Genomic DNA, 16,168 nt, shown 5'->3' with positions numbered 1-16,168 from the left:
GCACATTATTTTCATTTGAATTTTTCGGCAAAGCACCCTGTGAAGTTTTTTCCTCTTTCTCCATTTTCTTCTCCTTTTGTTTTTGAGTGACAGCAAACAACAAGGAAATTATACAATACTTGTAAGAAACTTCGTGAACGACTCAGATATTTCTTGGATAGGTGCAAACCCGTAGCTTTTCATGAGCTCAGAATACTTTTGCCCTATGAGAATCAATCTTTTAAGAAAGTATGAACGGCCCCAGCTAAGACAAACAAGATTGTTTCATGTTTTATCTTTAATAGCCAGATTTGTGAGACTCAATTAAAATATATGTCTCAGTTTGGAAAAAAAAAATATCCAAAATTAGCTCAGAATCCAGCTCAAGTCCTGCAAACTGCTTTACAAAGGCCTTGGCATTGAGCCTGGTCAGTCCCGAAGAAACAGACTATAAGCCAATTTTTTAATAGAAGTTAAGATATATGTTTTAGGCTAATATCGCCAAGTAATCCTTCATAATTTGCTAGTAGGGAAAAGGGAAGGTGAAATGTATAAAAAAAACTTCAAAAGTCCTTATTCGGGACATAGGTTCAAGCCCAGAACAATTGGAGCGTGATTTTTACAAAATTCACTATCATTTACTATTACCCACAAAATACATATAGACCATTTTCTCACTTTCATGGTCAATGCTTAGTCATATAGAAAAATTTCAGCCTCTCTGTGCACTACTACCTTCTTTGTGCTTGAATATTAGAAACAGTACAAGAATTTACGCGTCCTACTTTTTTTTCAGGAAAGCTTGTATCAACTACCGCTTTTGTTAGGGTTAATCTCTTTAATTAAAGGTCTAAATCTGTTTGTGAAACACTAGCAAAAAATTAATGTCCAAATGTACTATGAATAATTGCTATCATCTCTCTTTGGGCCTTTTCCGAAAACCAAGATGTTAAACATTGTACAGTGTATACGCCGTCTATGATCGTAAAACGCATGGGTGTTGAATCTCAAATTTAACACCCAAGATCGACGAACAGTTTTTAAAAATCAAATTCATTTATAAGTCGTTTTGAAAAAAAGCGTTGCTCACCCAGAGCCTGTTCTTATTCAAGAGAATCCATAGGTTGATCAATAGTTTCTGCAAGAACGAATAATTCGCAAACGATGTTGGTTCATCATGCATTGAAACACCTTATAGACTTGTTACATGTGTGTTTTAGATATTCAATGCAATTCGCATGGCCCAGGGTTTGGATTGAGGAGTTTATAGCTTAAGCAGGAAGTTGTTTGCATAACAGTTTCCGAGTAATCAACCTATTTATCTAACATTTATAACGCAAATACAGGATGAATATATAAACTATAATACTAAACTATTACCACCTGAAGCCGCATGCAATGACGACACTTGTTGAATAAGGACTTTCCCAATAATAAAAAATTAATACAATATATTTTGGGCTTATACTGTTAGTCTTTTATATAGAAAGGAAAAGAGACATGTTACCATTAAGTTACCAAAATCACCGACATGCTTCTTCAGGTCTCTGGGAGCACCATGGACGTCCTCAGTGGGATTAAAATGCTCACCAGCATCCATGCAGAAATTTGTTAGCTCTGGATATTCATGAACATGAAAACCATGTTTACCATCCGTTAAGCCATGTATTTTACCTCTGATTATTACTGGACTAGATGGACTCTCCTAAAATGTATTTATTTTATAGAACACAAAACAAATTCTAAACAAAAACCAAACATGTTGAAGAATCATCAATATATCTGGCTCACTAATATTATTTCTGATATACCATAGAAAAATCGTACTGTTTTCCACCGTCGTTGTCTAAAACAATTAAAAGTCTGGAAAAGACATCTTATTTCCTGGAATAAGATATTTTGCTTCTTGTCATATTACATACCCCCGCGCAATTTCAGCCAAGTTATTTATATAATTTTTCCTCCACACATTGATATAAAATAAATTTTTTTACAAACTGTAGGTAGACCAATTTGTTACCGTATTTTTACTAGAATTTTGCATTTGGTTTGTTGGAACCACATAACGTAAAAGAAATAAAAACAGTCAAATGGTAAATACAATTTAGATCAGAGGATGTTGCGCAGTAAAAACTAAGTTTTAAGATTGCAGACAGCAGCCATTTTATAAGAAATTCTTCTTATCTCTAAGGTCCTGGACGTCATCATGGGTCGTATTGGGGCCATCTCCTTCACACTTTCATGGATCAGCTACCTATATGATACCCGGTCGTCAGCTTGTATGAGAAGGCATAGGAGATCACCTCCAAAATTGTCTTGCCAACTCTTCCTAGGTCTTATAGGTGGGCGGCTACCATGAACCCTTCCTTCAAAGGTAACTTTTGGCTAGAGTGATTTTTCCGTTCCATTCGGTGTAATCGCACTTTCTGGAGAATTGTAGTTTCCTGCTTTAATTGCCTTCGAAAGTCCTCGTTGGAGATTCGGCGGGGATATTTCATCTCGAAGGCCGTAATTCTGCGTTCATCTTCAACTTTTACCGTCCACGTTTCGCCGGCATACATGGCAACAGGGTTGTAATATGAAAATAACAATTAAAAAAGTAATTTACAAGAATTACAATGTTTTCAACGTCTGCAATTCTACTGCTTGATGATGTTTCTGCGCCAATCAATAATTATAATTACGTTATTTCTTAAACTTTGTAGACTTTAATTATCTCATACAGAATTGAAAACAAAAAACCTAATTTACATTTGAAGGTTTGTGCCTATACTGCTGTTACTGCTAAAATTGACAACAGTTAGCTACTCAGGTGTTCGTGAATATTGTCGCGCATTATAAATATGGCTTGTGTCGTCTAATATCGGCTCGTGAACCTTTTGGGAGGGTTATCCTCATCCTTGTTGAGTAACCATTCTTCAACTTTTGAGTGCCGATTGTCTATTTCTGGACATGTTAACCAACCTGTTAAGTGTCTTTAAGAAGCCATCTGATTCCTTCAAGTGAAGATCCAACAGATGCTTAAACTCAACCTATTAAACTGGACAAAAGGCTAAAGATAAGCCAGGTACTTAATATACCTGTCTATAATTGTATATAAAATGGAATCAAAAGGAAAAAGTTTTTGTTGTTGTTATGTTATTAGTGTTTTAGTTTATTACTCGTTCTAGTTGTAACTAAACTATTCATTTTAATTTCTACTAATTTTAGAATTCATTTATTCATTCATAGAAATTTCTGGTCGTTTCGAGTTTGACTTATCTCTACTCGCTTTAGGCGAAAAAACGTGTAACTTTTAAGTAGTAAAATTAAATTAAAACCACAATAGTAAGTATTCTACGAAATTATTTGTTCTTTTCTTGTAATTATTTGAAAAAAACTACGTTTTCTAAAGAGTTAAAGAGGCTGAGTTACAAGGTCGAACCTTAAAACGTACAGGGATTAGGAGGCACAGTTGGGGCTGCCGCCCCCAAACCCCCCGCTTTCGCAGCCTTTAAATAAAAAAAAGTTTTTTAAACTGAAAGTAAGGAGCGACATTAAATCTTAGAACGAACAGAAATTATTCCGTATATGAAAGGGGCTGTGCCCTCCTCAACGCCTCGCTCTTTACGCTAAAGTTTTTATTGTTTAAAAAAAAGAGTTGTGAGAAAGTCAAACTTTAGCGTAAAGAGCGAGGCGTTGAGGAGGGCACAGCCCCTTTCATATACGGAATAATTTCTGTTCGTTCTAAGATTTAATGTCGCTCCTTACTTTCAGTTTAAAAATTTTTTTTTTATTTAAAGGCTGCGAAAGCGGGGGTTTGGGGGCGGCAGCCCCCCAACTGTGCCTCCTAATCCCTGTACGTTTTAAGGTTCGACCTTGTAACTCAGCCTCTTTAACTCTTTAGAGAACGTAGTTTTTTTCAAATAATTTCTGCACGTTTTTGTACAGTTTATTACTTATTATTGCTTGACTAACTGTTAGCTGATCGTGTCAGGAGTTAAAGATGGGGGCTGCCGCCCCCCAAACCCCCCGCTCTTGAATATTCTTGTGTTAAGGCTTTTAATTCCTGAATACTCAAATCACGTCGTACAGGGTGCCTCCTAATCCCTGTACGTTTTAAGGTTCGAACTTGTGACTAAGCCTCTTTAACAGCCCCCCAACTGTGCCTCCTAATCCCTGTACCTTTTAAGGGTCGACCTTGTAACTCAGCCTCTTTAACTCTTTAGAAAACGTAATTTTTTTCAAATAATTTAAAAAAGAAACTGAGTTTCTTTTTTAAGTTTAAATTCAGTACATAAAAAATTTGCTCTGACGGTAAATCGAACCCGGGTTTCCCGCCTGACAGTCTGGAGTACCACCCGCTGGACTAAACAGACACAATTGTAATTGTTTTTTAGTAAATGGAAGCTATTTTCGACGCAAGCAAATTCCCACGAAACTTGATATTTGGTTTTTGGAAAACAGGGAAGGAGTGATCAGACCATGGGTGCCCATATGGGGGGGGGGGGGGGGGCCCCCCCCCCCCCCTGGTAGAATTATCTTGCCTTATTTTTATATTTTTGTTCTGAGATGTCTATTATATAGCATTAAAAGTAGCAATTAGACGAATTTTTCCCCCCCCCCCCTGGAATTCAGCTTATGGGCGCCCATGGATTAGATTGAGCTGAAATTTCGAGGATAAGCTCCCAGGCCCCAGGAAAGATTATTCTCTAAATTTCAGCCCGATCAGACCACGTAAAAGGGGGTTTGTGGTGGGAAAATTAACATGGGCTATTATATGAAAACGAGGTTTTTCGTAAATGTAAATTCGGGGGATAATTTTTTCGGTCTGAAAATATCAAAAGGCCCTAACAGGTCGAATTCTGCTTTGAATGAGTTCTCATTCACCCGGATCGGTTGCCAGCTGTGGCCTATAGGCGTGGTTAAGAAAAAAAAAATTATGAATTTTAAGTGGCTATATTTGGTTTTATGAAAACAGGGAAGGAGTGATCGGATTGAGCTGAAATTTTGAGGATAAGCTCCCGGGCCCTAGGAAAGCTTAACCTCTAAATTTCAGCCCAATCGGACAATGTTAAAGGGGAGCTGTGGTAGGAGGGTCCAAACTTCCGGCCCAGTTTACCCCATGAAGATAAAGTCGGAGGAGGATGAAATTTTGCAAGTTTCTTAGTTTGAGCTTGGGCTACAAAATGCGATCGCCGCCGTCTCTCTGCAACCTCTAGGACCTGAAATCGCTTAACATTGTGGTGGGTCACCTCTTTATAGAGGCACAAGTGTGCCTCCTTGAAATTGGTTCGTATTCTGATTCAATTTTCTGTTGCTGTGATGTTACGACAAATGGAAAACGCCTGTCCGAAATATAAAATAGCGTAATCAGTAAGCGCAAATGACAGTCAAGCCTCCGTTTTAGTTTTGCTCGTTTTAACTGTAACTCAACTATTCACTTTGATTTCGACTAATTTTAGAATTCATTTATTAATTCATAGGAATTTCTGGTTTGAATTATCTCTACTCGCTTTAGGTTTTTATGTGATTCTTTACTTTACTTTGAAAGACTTTTGTTTGAAATAGGTAATTTTTGAATAGGTTTCAAAAAGACCACTCCTGTGAAGTGTTTAAACAATGTTGTCTTCCTGCAAAATTTGCAGAAGTGGACTTAATAGATTTAGCCAGAACGATACGAGTTTATGATTAAGACTTCATTGCCTAGGGGCATTTGTTGCGCCACAGATTCTAGAAATAATGCATTTTTTATTCAATTATTCTGTTTGTAACTATTTCAGTTCGAAACTCGTATAATAAGTTTCCTGATATAAGTTCCTGGTAACAGTATCACTCGTGCAGGAGCAGATAATAACAACCTTAAAAAAGCACTGAAAATCTTCATATTTACCTGTTCAAGAACTAGGTTACCATGGACATTTGAGGTCAAACCCGACATCACTGTAACATGAGCGATCCTTGGACCTCCCATTGATTCCTGGAATCGCTCAGGATTGGCTGACAGCTCGTCATCATAGAACTTTGAACAGTTACAGGCTGCAGAAAGATCTAAAAAATAATCACCATGTGTAAAATCCCACAGTCAACTGAAATAAATAGGAGCGAAATATCTCTCATTTTTTAGTCTATAAATGGAGGAGCCTAAGTAGGGTCATGGAGTGTGAGCCCACTATCCCCACCCCAGCTCCTTAGATACAACAATAACACGCCTTTTGTCAACTACTGAACGTTCAACGATTATTTAGGGAGCAGTCCTAAATCACTAAGTGCCTCACCAATATTAAAACACTTCCTCGTTGTATGGGGTCACACCGGTCGGATGCATAGCAGATATTAGGGAGATTTAGGGGATCAAAATTATTAACCTGTTTAAGATTTGAAGTTACAAGTGTTGGCGTTTTCGCGCACGTTTAGTTATGAATTTGGCTTAAGAAAATATTTTCTCGTGTTAGAAATCCATTTCCCTAAATTCCTCCATTTTCTCGATAGGTTAGTATCTGAAATTCAGTGAATGCTTTATAATCAAGAATGGCGACAATATCTTGCTAAACTGATAAAATTGCCAATCTATGTAATCAAACACAAGACGTTAATGATCAAGTAGTTTTTATAAAGTTCAATTTTGAGAAGCTTCTTTCTGTTCTTGCTATGGTTACTGGCACTGTTAACGTTATTTTGTATGCAATTTCAGCATTTGGAACCGAACGTGGCAGCAGCACAAGAAGTTGAAGGCATGGAAATACTGTTTGAAAATCTCCTGGAATAAATTCTTTAGAGGCTTTTAGTTCTTCAAATAAGTCCAAACCATACACATCATACGAATCACCACTTTTCAGAGCAATGTCCAAATTCATGCAGTGTTTCCTCAAATTATCTAAATTCATGATGTGGATATACCTAATATCATACAGATAGCCAAAAATGGCCAAGACTCGAAAAATAACGTGAAAAGCCAAAAATTAGCAAAAGACAACAAAAGTATCCATTTGAAAACACATCAAGGTTTCAAACATCGAGGACTCTGAGAACTATTAAAGTTTTAAACCCGCTCGCACCTGGTAAGTACGGTCAGTGGTTTAAAATTTCTTGGCTACAGGTACCTGTCTACCAAATTTCGAATGAATCAAAGCACTTTTAATTTATAGGTCACTTTTTAGGCAAGCCATCATTGAAGTGACACATATCATGCGATCTTTTCCAGACTTATCACTCAAATGTTTATTTTTAAGTCTCAACTTCTGCCATCCACGCTTTAGTCTATCACTCGTCGGCTCGGTAGTTTCACTACCTCACACCTCAGCAAAAACTTGTCCCTCAATTGCCTGCATATCACCTTGATATTTTAATGACTGTACAGTATTATTAGGGGCACATTGTTAGGGACCTCTTCACTTCTCCCTCATTTTTTTAATGAGAATCATGAAATTGTTATCACTCTATAGGAAAAGAGAACCAGAGATGACCTTTGGCCCCTCCAACGTCCCCTGCCTACCAGTCCAGACTTTTTAGCCCAAATGTAGGCATATAGCATCCTGTTTGAACCGGAATAACTCTGTGATTTTCAGTCTGCATGATTGGAGAACAGAAACGAGTTCTAAGCCTCTGATACCACCCGATAATTTTGTTTAGGAGAAAAAAGGCACGTCTCACCTTATCTGAGCCAGGATCACGCAAACATATTTTGCAAGCCACATGATCACGCAATCCACATGATGGGAGACACAAAGTGAGCCCGTGTCCCCGCCAATGACTCCTTCCTTTCCCACCACAAAATCTTCAGCTGTAAATAGGGATTAGATAATCATGCAATATTTACATAACAATCCAGTTTTTAGTCATGATTCAGGGCAAAAACAAGCTAAGTCCAAATTACACTTAGCCCTCCCTACTGCAACCTATTTAGGAAAAAGTTAGACGGGTAGCACCTTCTTGAAACTGGAAACATGAAATCATGTTCGGTCTATATGATCGGAGGTAAAAAGTGGACCATTCCCCCCCCCCCTCAACTCTGCACCTCATGATATCTTATTAGCAGAAGAATATTCATGTCACAACTTGTTTAAAGCCGATTTTAGAAATTGAAAAAAAAAGAAAACGTTTATCGTATTCCTACAACTATCATGTACGCTACTAGACTTATATGAATAAAAAACCAAACAAAAAAGATTTTAGGAAAGTGTTTTAATGTTTCGTTTATTTTACCACAGCGTTGATCTTTAATTACCTAAGGAGAAATTTTTATTTTTAAAATTCTTCTTTACAGTCCTCTCCTGTAGTTTAAATAGTTTTAATAGCCTACATGATAATTGGTAGGAAGATTAACAATACTTTCTGGTCTTTTGGACACGACTTTCAAACAAGGAGCAACATGCTTGTCCATTTGCCAAAAAGTCGGCAGTGAAGTAGAAAGTTCACGCGGGGTGAGAGGAGAATGGTAAAAGGCACAGGGCCACTTACTTCTAATCATATAGATTGAACATGATTCTATTTTTTTTTTTTCCATTTGAAGAAGGCGCTACCTATCAAACTGTCTGCTGAAGAGGTGGCAGTCAGGGATGACTAAATGGCAGCTTGGACTTAGATCGTTACTGCACCAAACCAGGATATAGTTTTGGATCGCTCCAGGACTTAAATGGTTTTTGCACCAAGCCTGAATGCAATCATACTGCAAAACCTAGCAGTGTGGAACTAGCTGGGTTTGCATCGAATCATTCCACAGCCTGGAATCAGCTCGTTTTGGCAGCATGTTTCCACAGACCAACTTTTTACAATCTAATCACACGTGCTTAAAATCAGTGCTTGATTTCTACTTAATGAAGAGCCAAAATGCCTACATTTCTGCTAAAAAAAACAGTTGGCGGTAAAGAACGGGGGATTTATTCACGGCAAAATTGACACAATTTGTGTTTGCGATTACACATATTTAAATTCCATGCATAGTTCACACTTTAACAGTGCAACATGTCAGCCTTTTCGGCCAATACATATCTATGAGGGATGGGATTATTTTTACACTTGAAAGCCCCAGCACAAAGGCTGGTGTCATGTCCCCCATGAAGGCATATTTTTCGGAGATTTCGACCACTCTCTGTGAAACGTCAAAGTCAAAACTTTGATTCAAGCTATTTAAGGGTCACATAGGCTGTTTGGTACAAAAAAAGCACAAGTTCAAGATTAATTGTCTTCCGATTGATTTTGACCCTTGAAAAGAGGAAGTATCTATTGAATCACCCCTTCCCAGCTTTCTACTTATTCTAAATAAAGAGGCAGGGGAAGAAATTTTACATGAGAGACGCTTTGCTTTTTACTAAGTCTATGGCAACGTGTAGACTTTGATTTGGACAAGCTTAGTTTGGTTTTTGTTTAACACAGCATAAAAGAGCAATTACATGACATGGGGAAGTTAAAACTGTATTCAGGTACAGTATTCATGCGCTTTTTAGAAACTTCGTAAAAACAGTTGATATGACAAACATCAAGAAGAGAAGAAGGCATTATTGGTTGATATCAGGTTAATTGATGTTTTGACCATCGTTAATTAGGTTCTTGGTAATTTTCCCAAAACAAGAAAAACACTTGGCTGTTCCAAAACTAATTGTTGGTACATCCAAAAATAGAGTTTTATCTTGAAGTACACAATTAAGCGACCCCCTCCCACCCTGGAAAGAGGAAGTCAAAAGAGGAAAAAATGGTAAAAGGGGAAAACGCTATGATGTCCAAAAACACTGCTTACATTTTAAAGAAAACCAGAATTTAAAAAAAACAAAATACTGTTCCTTCAGTTATTTAATCATTCCTGAAACGTTGAGAAGTACTCACAGAGAAAAACAATACCAATTGCCAGTAGTCCCATGGTTGGAAAGCTAGGGAACACTGTTCATCCAACTGATCTTTCGAAAGTGTACCAAAACTTTCAAAAGAAAAGAAAGGTCAATAGTGTCATCCGGAAACTGACATCAACATTTTCTAGTTTTGGAAGATAACAAATATAGCTGACTTGTCACAAAAACGAATTTTGTTCAAATTTCTCTAAGAAAAATATTGACTACCTGTAGAGATAATACCGGAAAAGAGACTTTTATCATAGCAAGCTTAGTATTTTAAATGCAAACTGGAGCTATTTGAGAGTACTTCAAAGCTATGGATAAAAGATAATAGCATCAGAAAATTTGGTTATTTTTTATTTTTTAATCGGAAAATATCCCAAGAAAGCAGAAAATATACCAAATTTTCTATGTTGCTCTTAACTTTCAGTTGATTTTTTTTCTTATTTAATTACATCATTAAATTCCAAACCTCTGGTTAGCCTGGAGCTAGGGTTAAATCCCTATCTAAAAAACAGTTAGTCTTCAACTAACAGTTGGAGCGAAATTTCTGTTTTCCCCAAATACAGCAAAATGAGCTCTTTCATTCTCGAAGCTATGATTAAAAAAAAGTTAAACTTTGGCGTAAGGAAGGGGAGGGCTAGGGCTGGCTGTTCTTTCTTATATTTAGCATAATCTTGAACATCATATTAAAGATGAATATCATAAGCACAAATTAAAAAATATGAAGATCAAATGAAATTAAAGTCGACATTGAAACCTAAAACAAGCGACAGTTATCGTATATATATATATATATATATATATATATATATATATATATATATATATATATATATATATATATATATATATATATATATATATATATATATATATATATATATATATATATATATATATATATATATATATATATATATATATATATATATATATATATATATATATATATATATATATATATATATATATATATATATATATATATATATATTTATATATATTTATATATATATATATATATATATATATATATATATATATATATATATATATTTTTTTTTTTTTATATATATATATATATATAGCTTTTTTACCTAAAGGCTTCAAGCATGCATGTTCTAACACAAGACCAACGTAAAAAAAAATTTAATTTTTATATGCATGTTAACTTTTTTAATGTTTTCCAGAAAAGAAGTTTTTCAAAGAAAAACTAAGAACTATATTAAAACCTCAGACGAGCAAAAAATCAAGTCATATATAAAGAAAAATATCAAACAGTTCAAGGTAACAAGCTGTCAGTTAGGAGCGACTCGGCCCAACAGTAACAGAAACTATTACAACAGTAACAGGAATTTTGATAACAATTAATACATCGAAACAACTGTTTTTTATGCAAAACAAATATTGAAACAAATATTTCAAGTATATAAAGTTCATTAAGTTCATTGCTACACATCAAAAGGTAAGAGCCCGGGAAAATTTGCTTGAATTTCAAAAATTGGGGAAACAACCCCAAAAAGTCAAGCGATCATAATGAAAATCACACCACCATATTCAGCATATCAAAGAATCCTATTATAGTGTTCAAGCTCCAGTCTACAAAAAGGGGAATTACATATTTCTTCCCAAAACAAAGATCACGGATGAATATTTTTTCCCAAGGGTGATCGAATCGAACCAATGGACCTAGAACACAGAAAGAGGGCTCATTTGAATGGATATTAAAGTTACAGTACCTTTTTTAACAGTCGTACCCTTTTTAACAGGGCTAGTGCCCTGTTTAACAGTCGAAGGTGATTGGAGGGCAACTAACCCCCCTCTTACGCCAGCCTTTTCCCTAAACACATCCAATAAAAAATTTGAGATAGCCATTTTGTTCAACGTAGTTGAAAGGTATGGAAATTATGTCTTTGAGGAGGACACTCCCCAAGAGCCTTCAGGACAAGGGTTGTAAGTTATACCCTGCGGGCATATAAGGTTTTTATAGAAAAGGTTGTCGTAGGAACTTCAAAAACTGCTCATTCAATTACAAATTGAAAGGGCTAGTTCCCTTTGTAATAGTAGAAAGTGATTGGAGGGCAACTAACCCCCCTTTTATGCACATCATTTCCTCAAACACATCCAATCAAAATTTTGAGATAGCCATTTTTTCAACGTAGTTGAAAGTTTCTAGAAATTGTGTCTTAGAGGATGACAACCCCCCCCCCTCCACAGCCCTCGGGGCAAAGGTTGTAAGTTATGCCCTGGGGACATATAAGGTTTTTTTATAGAAAACATTGTTGTAGAAACTTCAAAAAGGGCTCATTCTATTGGAAATTAAAAGGGCTAGTGCCCTTTTTAATTATCGAAAGTGATTGGAGGGCAACTAACACCCCTCTCACGCCCATCCTTTCCCCCAACATATCAATCAAAATTTTGAGATAGCCGTTTTGTTCAACGTAGTCTAAAGTTCTGGAAATTAGGTCTTTGAGGATGACAGCCCCCCCCCCCACAACCGTCAGGACAAGGGTTGTAAGTTACGATGGGGGCATATAAGGTTTTTATAGAAAGTGTTGTCGTAAAAACTTCAAAAATTACTCACTCGATTGGAAATAGAAAGGGCCAGGGCCCTTTTTAATGGTCGCAAGTGGTTGCAGGGCAACTAACCACCCTCTCATGCCCACCATTTCCCCAAACACATCTAATCAAAATTTTGAGATAGCCACTTTGTTCAACGTAGCTAAAAGTTCTGGAAATTATGTATTTGAGGATGACAAACCCCCACACCCCCCAGGGCAAGGGTTGTAAGTTATGCCCTGGGGCCATATAAGGTTTTTATAGATAGCGTTGTCACAGAAAATTCGAAAAGGGCTCATTAAATTGGAAATTGAAAGGGCTAGTGGCCTTTTTAAAGGTCGAAAGTGATTGGAGGGCAACTAACCCCCCTCTCACGCCCACCATTTCCCCAAATAGTTTCAATCAAAACTTTGAGATAGCCACTTTTCAACGTAGTTGAAAGTTCTGAAACTTATGTCTTTGAGGATGACCCCCCCCCCTCACAGCCCTCAGGGCAAGGGTTGTAAGTTATACCCTGCGGGCATATAAGGTTTTCGTAGAAAGGGTTGTCGTAGAAACTTCAAAAAGTGCTCATTCAATTACAAATTGAAAGGGCTAGTTCCCTTTGTAATAGTAGAAAGTGATTGGAGGGCAACTAACCCCCCCTCTTATGCCCACCATTTCCCCAAACACATCCAATCAACATTTTTGAGATAGCCATTTTGTTCAACGTAGTTTAAAGTTCTGGAAATTAGGTCTTTGAGTATGACAACCCCTCCCACAACCCCCATGGCAAGGGTTGTAAGCTATGCCCTGGGAGCATATAAGGTTTTTATTGAAAGTGTTGTCGTAGAAACTTCAAAAAGGGCTCGTTCGATTTGAAATTGAAAGGGCTAGTGCCCTTTTTAATAGTCGTAAGTGATTGGAGGGCAACTAACCCCCCCCCCCCCATCTCACGCCCACCATTTCCCCGAACAAATTCAATCAAAATTTTAAGATAGCCATTTTGTTCAACGTAGTTGAAGGGTCCAAAATTATTTCTTTGAGGATGACAAACCCCCTACAGCCCCCTGGGCAAAAGTTTTAAGCTTTGCCCTGGAGGCATATAAGGTTTTTTATAGAAAGTGTTATCGTAGAAACTTCAAAAAGGGCTCATTCAATTGGGAATTGAGAGAGCTAGTGCCCTTATTAATAGTCAAAAGCAATCGGAGGGCGAATACCTCTCCCACGCCCATCATTTCAGAATATAATTCGTACTTTACTGAAAAAAATTCTTTTAAATGTTTTCATTTTTATAACTTTAAGAAATCAAAACTTATTTAAGATTTTAAGGAATAAATATCTGAATATGTATAGATAGATAATTGATTCAGCCGCTAGGCCATATACAAACATTACAATGATTATATAAGACAACAGCCAGCATACATATAGATAAATGGTATAACTACTAACAAAAAACGAAAACCTTAAACCCATTACTCACATCTTTTTAAACCCTCTTTTATAAATCCAGTCACTGCTATAATCGTCTCCCGGGATGAAGATTTAAGGATCCCAGAAAAAAAAACACTTCCCCATCACCTAAATACTTCAATCTCAAATCTGAAAGCCACCGTCAAAAAATGGAGCAAATTTTCTTCCTCCATACCACATAAAGAGCAAGTATAACATGATCTCGGGCCCTGAGCATTTCTTTCAAATACTTTTAATCTACTTTTTAAGGGCAAACCATTTGCTCGGACCTGGAACCACAGACGCAAGTTTTCCGGTGGCAAATTCAGCTTAAAATAATATTCTAGTCCAAAAGACTCTTTTATCTTAGAATACATTGTCAGTTTAATACTTATATTAAACTGACAATGCACATTTTTTTCAGTAAATTTGTTTGAATTTTTTTCAGTAAAGTACAAATTATATTCTGGCTTTCAGAAAGCATAGGGTTTTAGATCCTTACTCATATTAATTTCTGCTCGTTTTGAGTTTGACTATGTTGTTTATTTTAATTCTGTTTGTTTTGGGTTTCATTTATCTATTGATACTGATTTGTGTTAGTTGTGTGCTTGGTAGATTATTTGATTCTATTTTTGTTCACTTTTGTTTTAATGGAGTTCTTTAATTTTTTTTTGAAAAACTTATTTTGTGGAAAAAGTTTTTTTTAATTAATTTCTATAAAGATCCATAGTTTGACTAACTATTTGTATGTTGGACAAACTTTTTCAACAATTTTTAATCCCAACACAAATAGTATTGTTTAATTTAGTTTTATACCTCCTCAAGTTGACCTGAAAAATAAAATTTATACCACTCCCAAAAAATTCGATCTATGCTCTTTGACATCCTAGATTCACACTCTTTTGATTTATTTAAACTGTAAGAGCAGTAGTAGTAGTAGTAGCACTATTTCAACTTAATACCCATCAAGTTCCTTTGATTTAATTTTAAAGCGTAATAGGGAAATTGCATAACTGTGGAGGGATCATATACCCAATATACCTAGACGCATAGTTAGTGGACCTCGAGACATAGGGCTACTTGCCCTCCAATCCCTTTTGACTCTTAAAAAGGGCACTAGAACTTTTAATTTCCAGTCGAATAAGCTCTTTTAAAAGTTTCAATGATACTGCTAGCTAAAAGAGGGTGGCGCTGCCTATTATATTGCTTTGGCGCCATTTTGAATACCTGGGTATATATAGTTGATTCGTTTAACTGAAACTCCCCCAAAACGTTAAATAAAAGTTTCATCTTGATACCCTTAGCGTTATTAGTTAAAGTAACAGTACTGGTAGTATTAATAGTATACACATATGTGCCTTCTGGCTAGTTCGAAATCCGCGACAACTTACCCTTAGAGGTCTAACTTAATAATGTAAGCCGTTCTTGAGATATTACCTTGTCACCTTTTTGAAAATCTACATACTCACAGTTCATTTTCATTTAGTTCAATATCCGCCTAAATATTCCTTTTAAGCTTAACCTTAACACTCATAGCTCTCGTAGTAGCAACAGTTGCAGCATTATTAGCGGCACGCACACAGCACCTTTGGTTTCTTTAACAACACCTTCAACATACGCTGAAAGTTTCAATTTAATACCATCAACCGTTTCTAAATCATTGCTAATACGTCCTCTTCACAACCTATGTGAGCATAGTTTGTTTCGATTTAGTCCAATACAGTTTTGTGTACCTCAAATTTTTCGCCTTCATACCCTTAGCTTTAGTAGCAGTAGAGGTAGCACCAGCAGTAATAGTACTAGCAGTAGTATAAGTTGTCGTAAAATTAATAGCAGTAGCATTAGCTTTAGTGGCAGCAGTAGTAGCAGTAGTAATAATTATAGCAGTAGTAGCAACAGTGGTGCTATTATTAGTAGAAGCAGTTGCAATAGGATACAAATATCATCTTTTGGTCAGTTCAACATCCCCCGCAACAAACCTTGTAAGTTTCAACTTCACTCATAAAACTGTTCTCAAGATATTGTGATGCGCCCTTTTGACAACCTGCATAAAGACGGCATGTTGTGATTCTTTTTCACCACCCACCCTCATAATTTCCTTAAAATTTCACCCTCATACCGTTAGGCATGGTTGTAATAGTAGTCACAGTAGTAGTATTAGTATTAATAGTAGTAGTATTAACGTGTTACCTTTTGGTCAGTTGAACATCCCTCTCATCATATCCTGGAAGTTTCAATTTAATACAATTAACCGTTGCTAGGACATCGCTGATATGCCCTTTTGATAGCCTGTACATTCACATAATTCTTTAAATTTCCATCTTAATGCCCTTAGACTTACAAGTTACATGGTTACAGCAGTAGCTAGTTTTCTATAATCCTACTAA

At 36.2% G+C, this 16,168-nt stretch overlaps 1 protein-coding gene across 2 annotated transcripts in view; it reads right to left on the bottom strand.

The window, feature by feature from the left end:
* The window catches only part of LOC148946883 (uncharacterized), a 63,039-nt gene extending 53,191 nt beyond the window's left edge, over positions 1–9,848 (bottom strand). For both annotated transcript variants that reach the window (XM_089096694.1, XM_089096696.1), the window contains exons 1-3: positions 9,781–9,848; positions 5,852–6,009; positions 1,487–1,684 (exon numbers count right to left, since the gene is read on the bottom strand). In XM_089096694.1, the coding sequence (XP_088952820.1) occupies positions 1,487–1,684; positions 5,852–6,009; positions 9,781–9,814 (390 nt within the window). In that variant the 5' untranslated portion in view covers positions 9,815–9,848. The remainder of the gene's footprint in view (positions 1–1,486; positions 1,685–5,851; positions 6,010–9,780) is intronic.
* Positions 9,849–16,168: the final 6,320 nt, after the last annotated feature.

This window comes from Artemia sp. Qi Xiang Cuo, chromosome 11 (genome assembly GCF_049724085.1).
Source record: "Artemia sp. Qi Xiang Cuo chromosome 11, ASM4972408v1, whole genome shotgun sequence".
NCBI lineage: Eukaryota > Metazoa > Arthropoda > Branchiopoda > Anostraca > Artemiidae > Artemia > Artemia sp. Qi Xiang Cuo.
The sequence above is the reverse complement of the archived record's forward strand: the minus strand, read 5'-3'. Positions and strand labels throughout refer to the sequence as shown.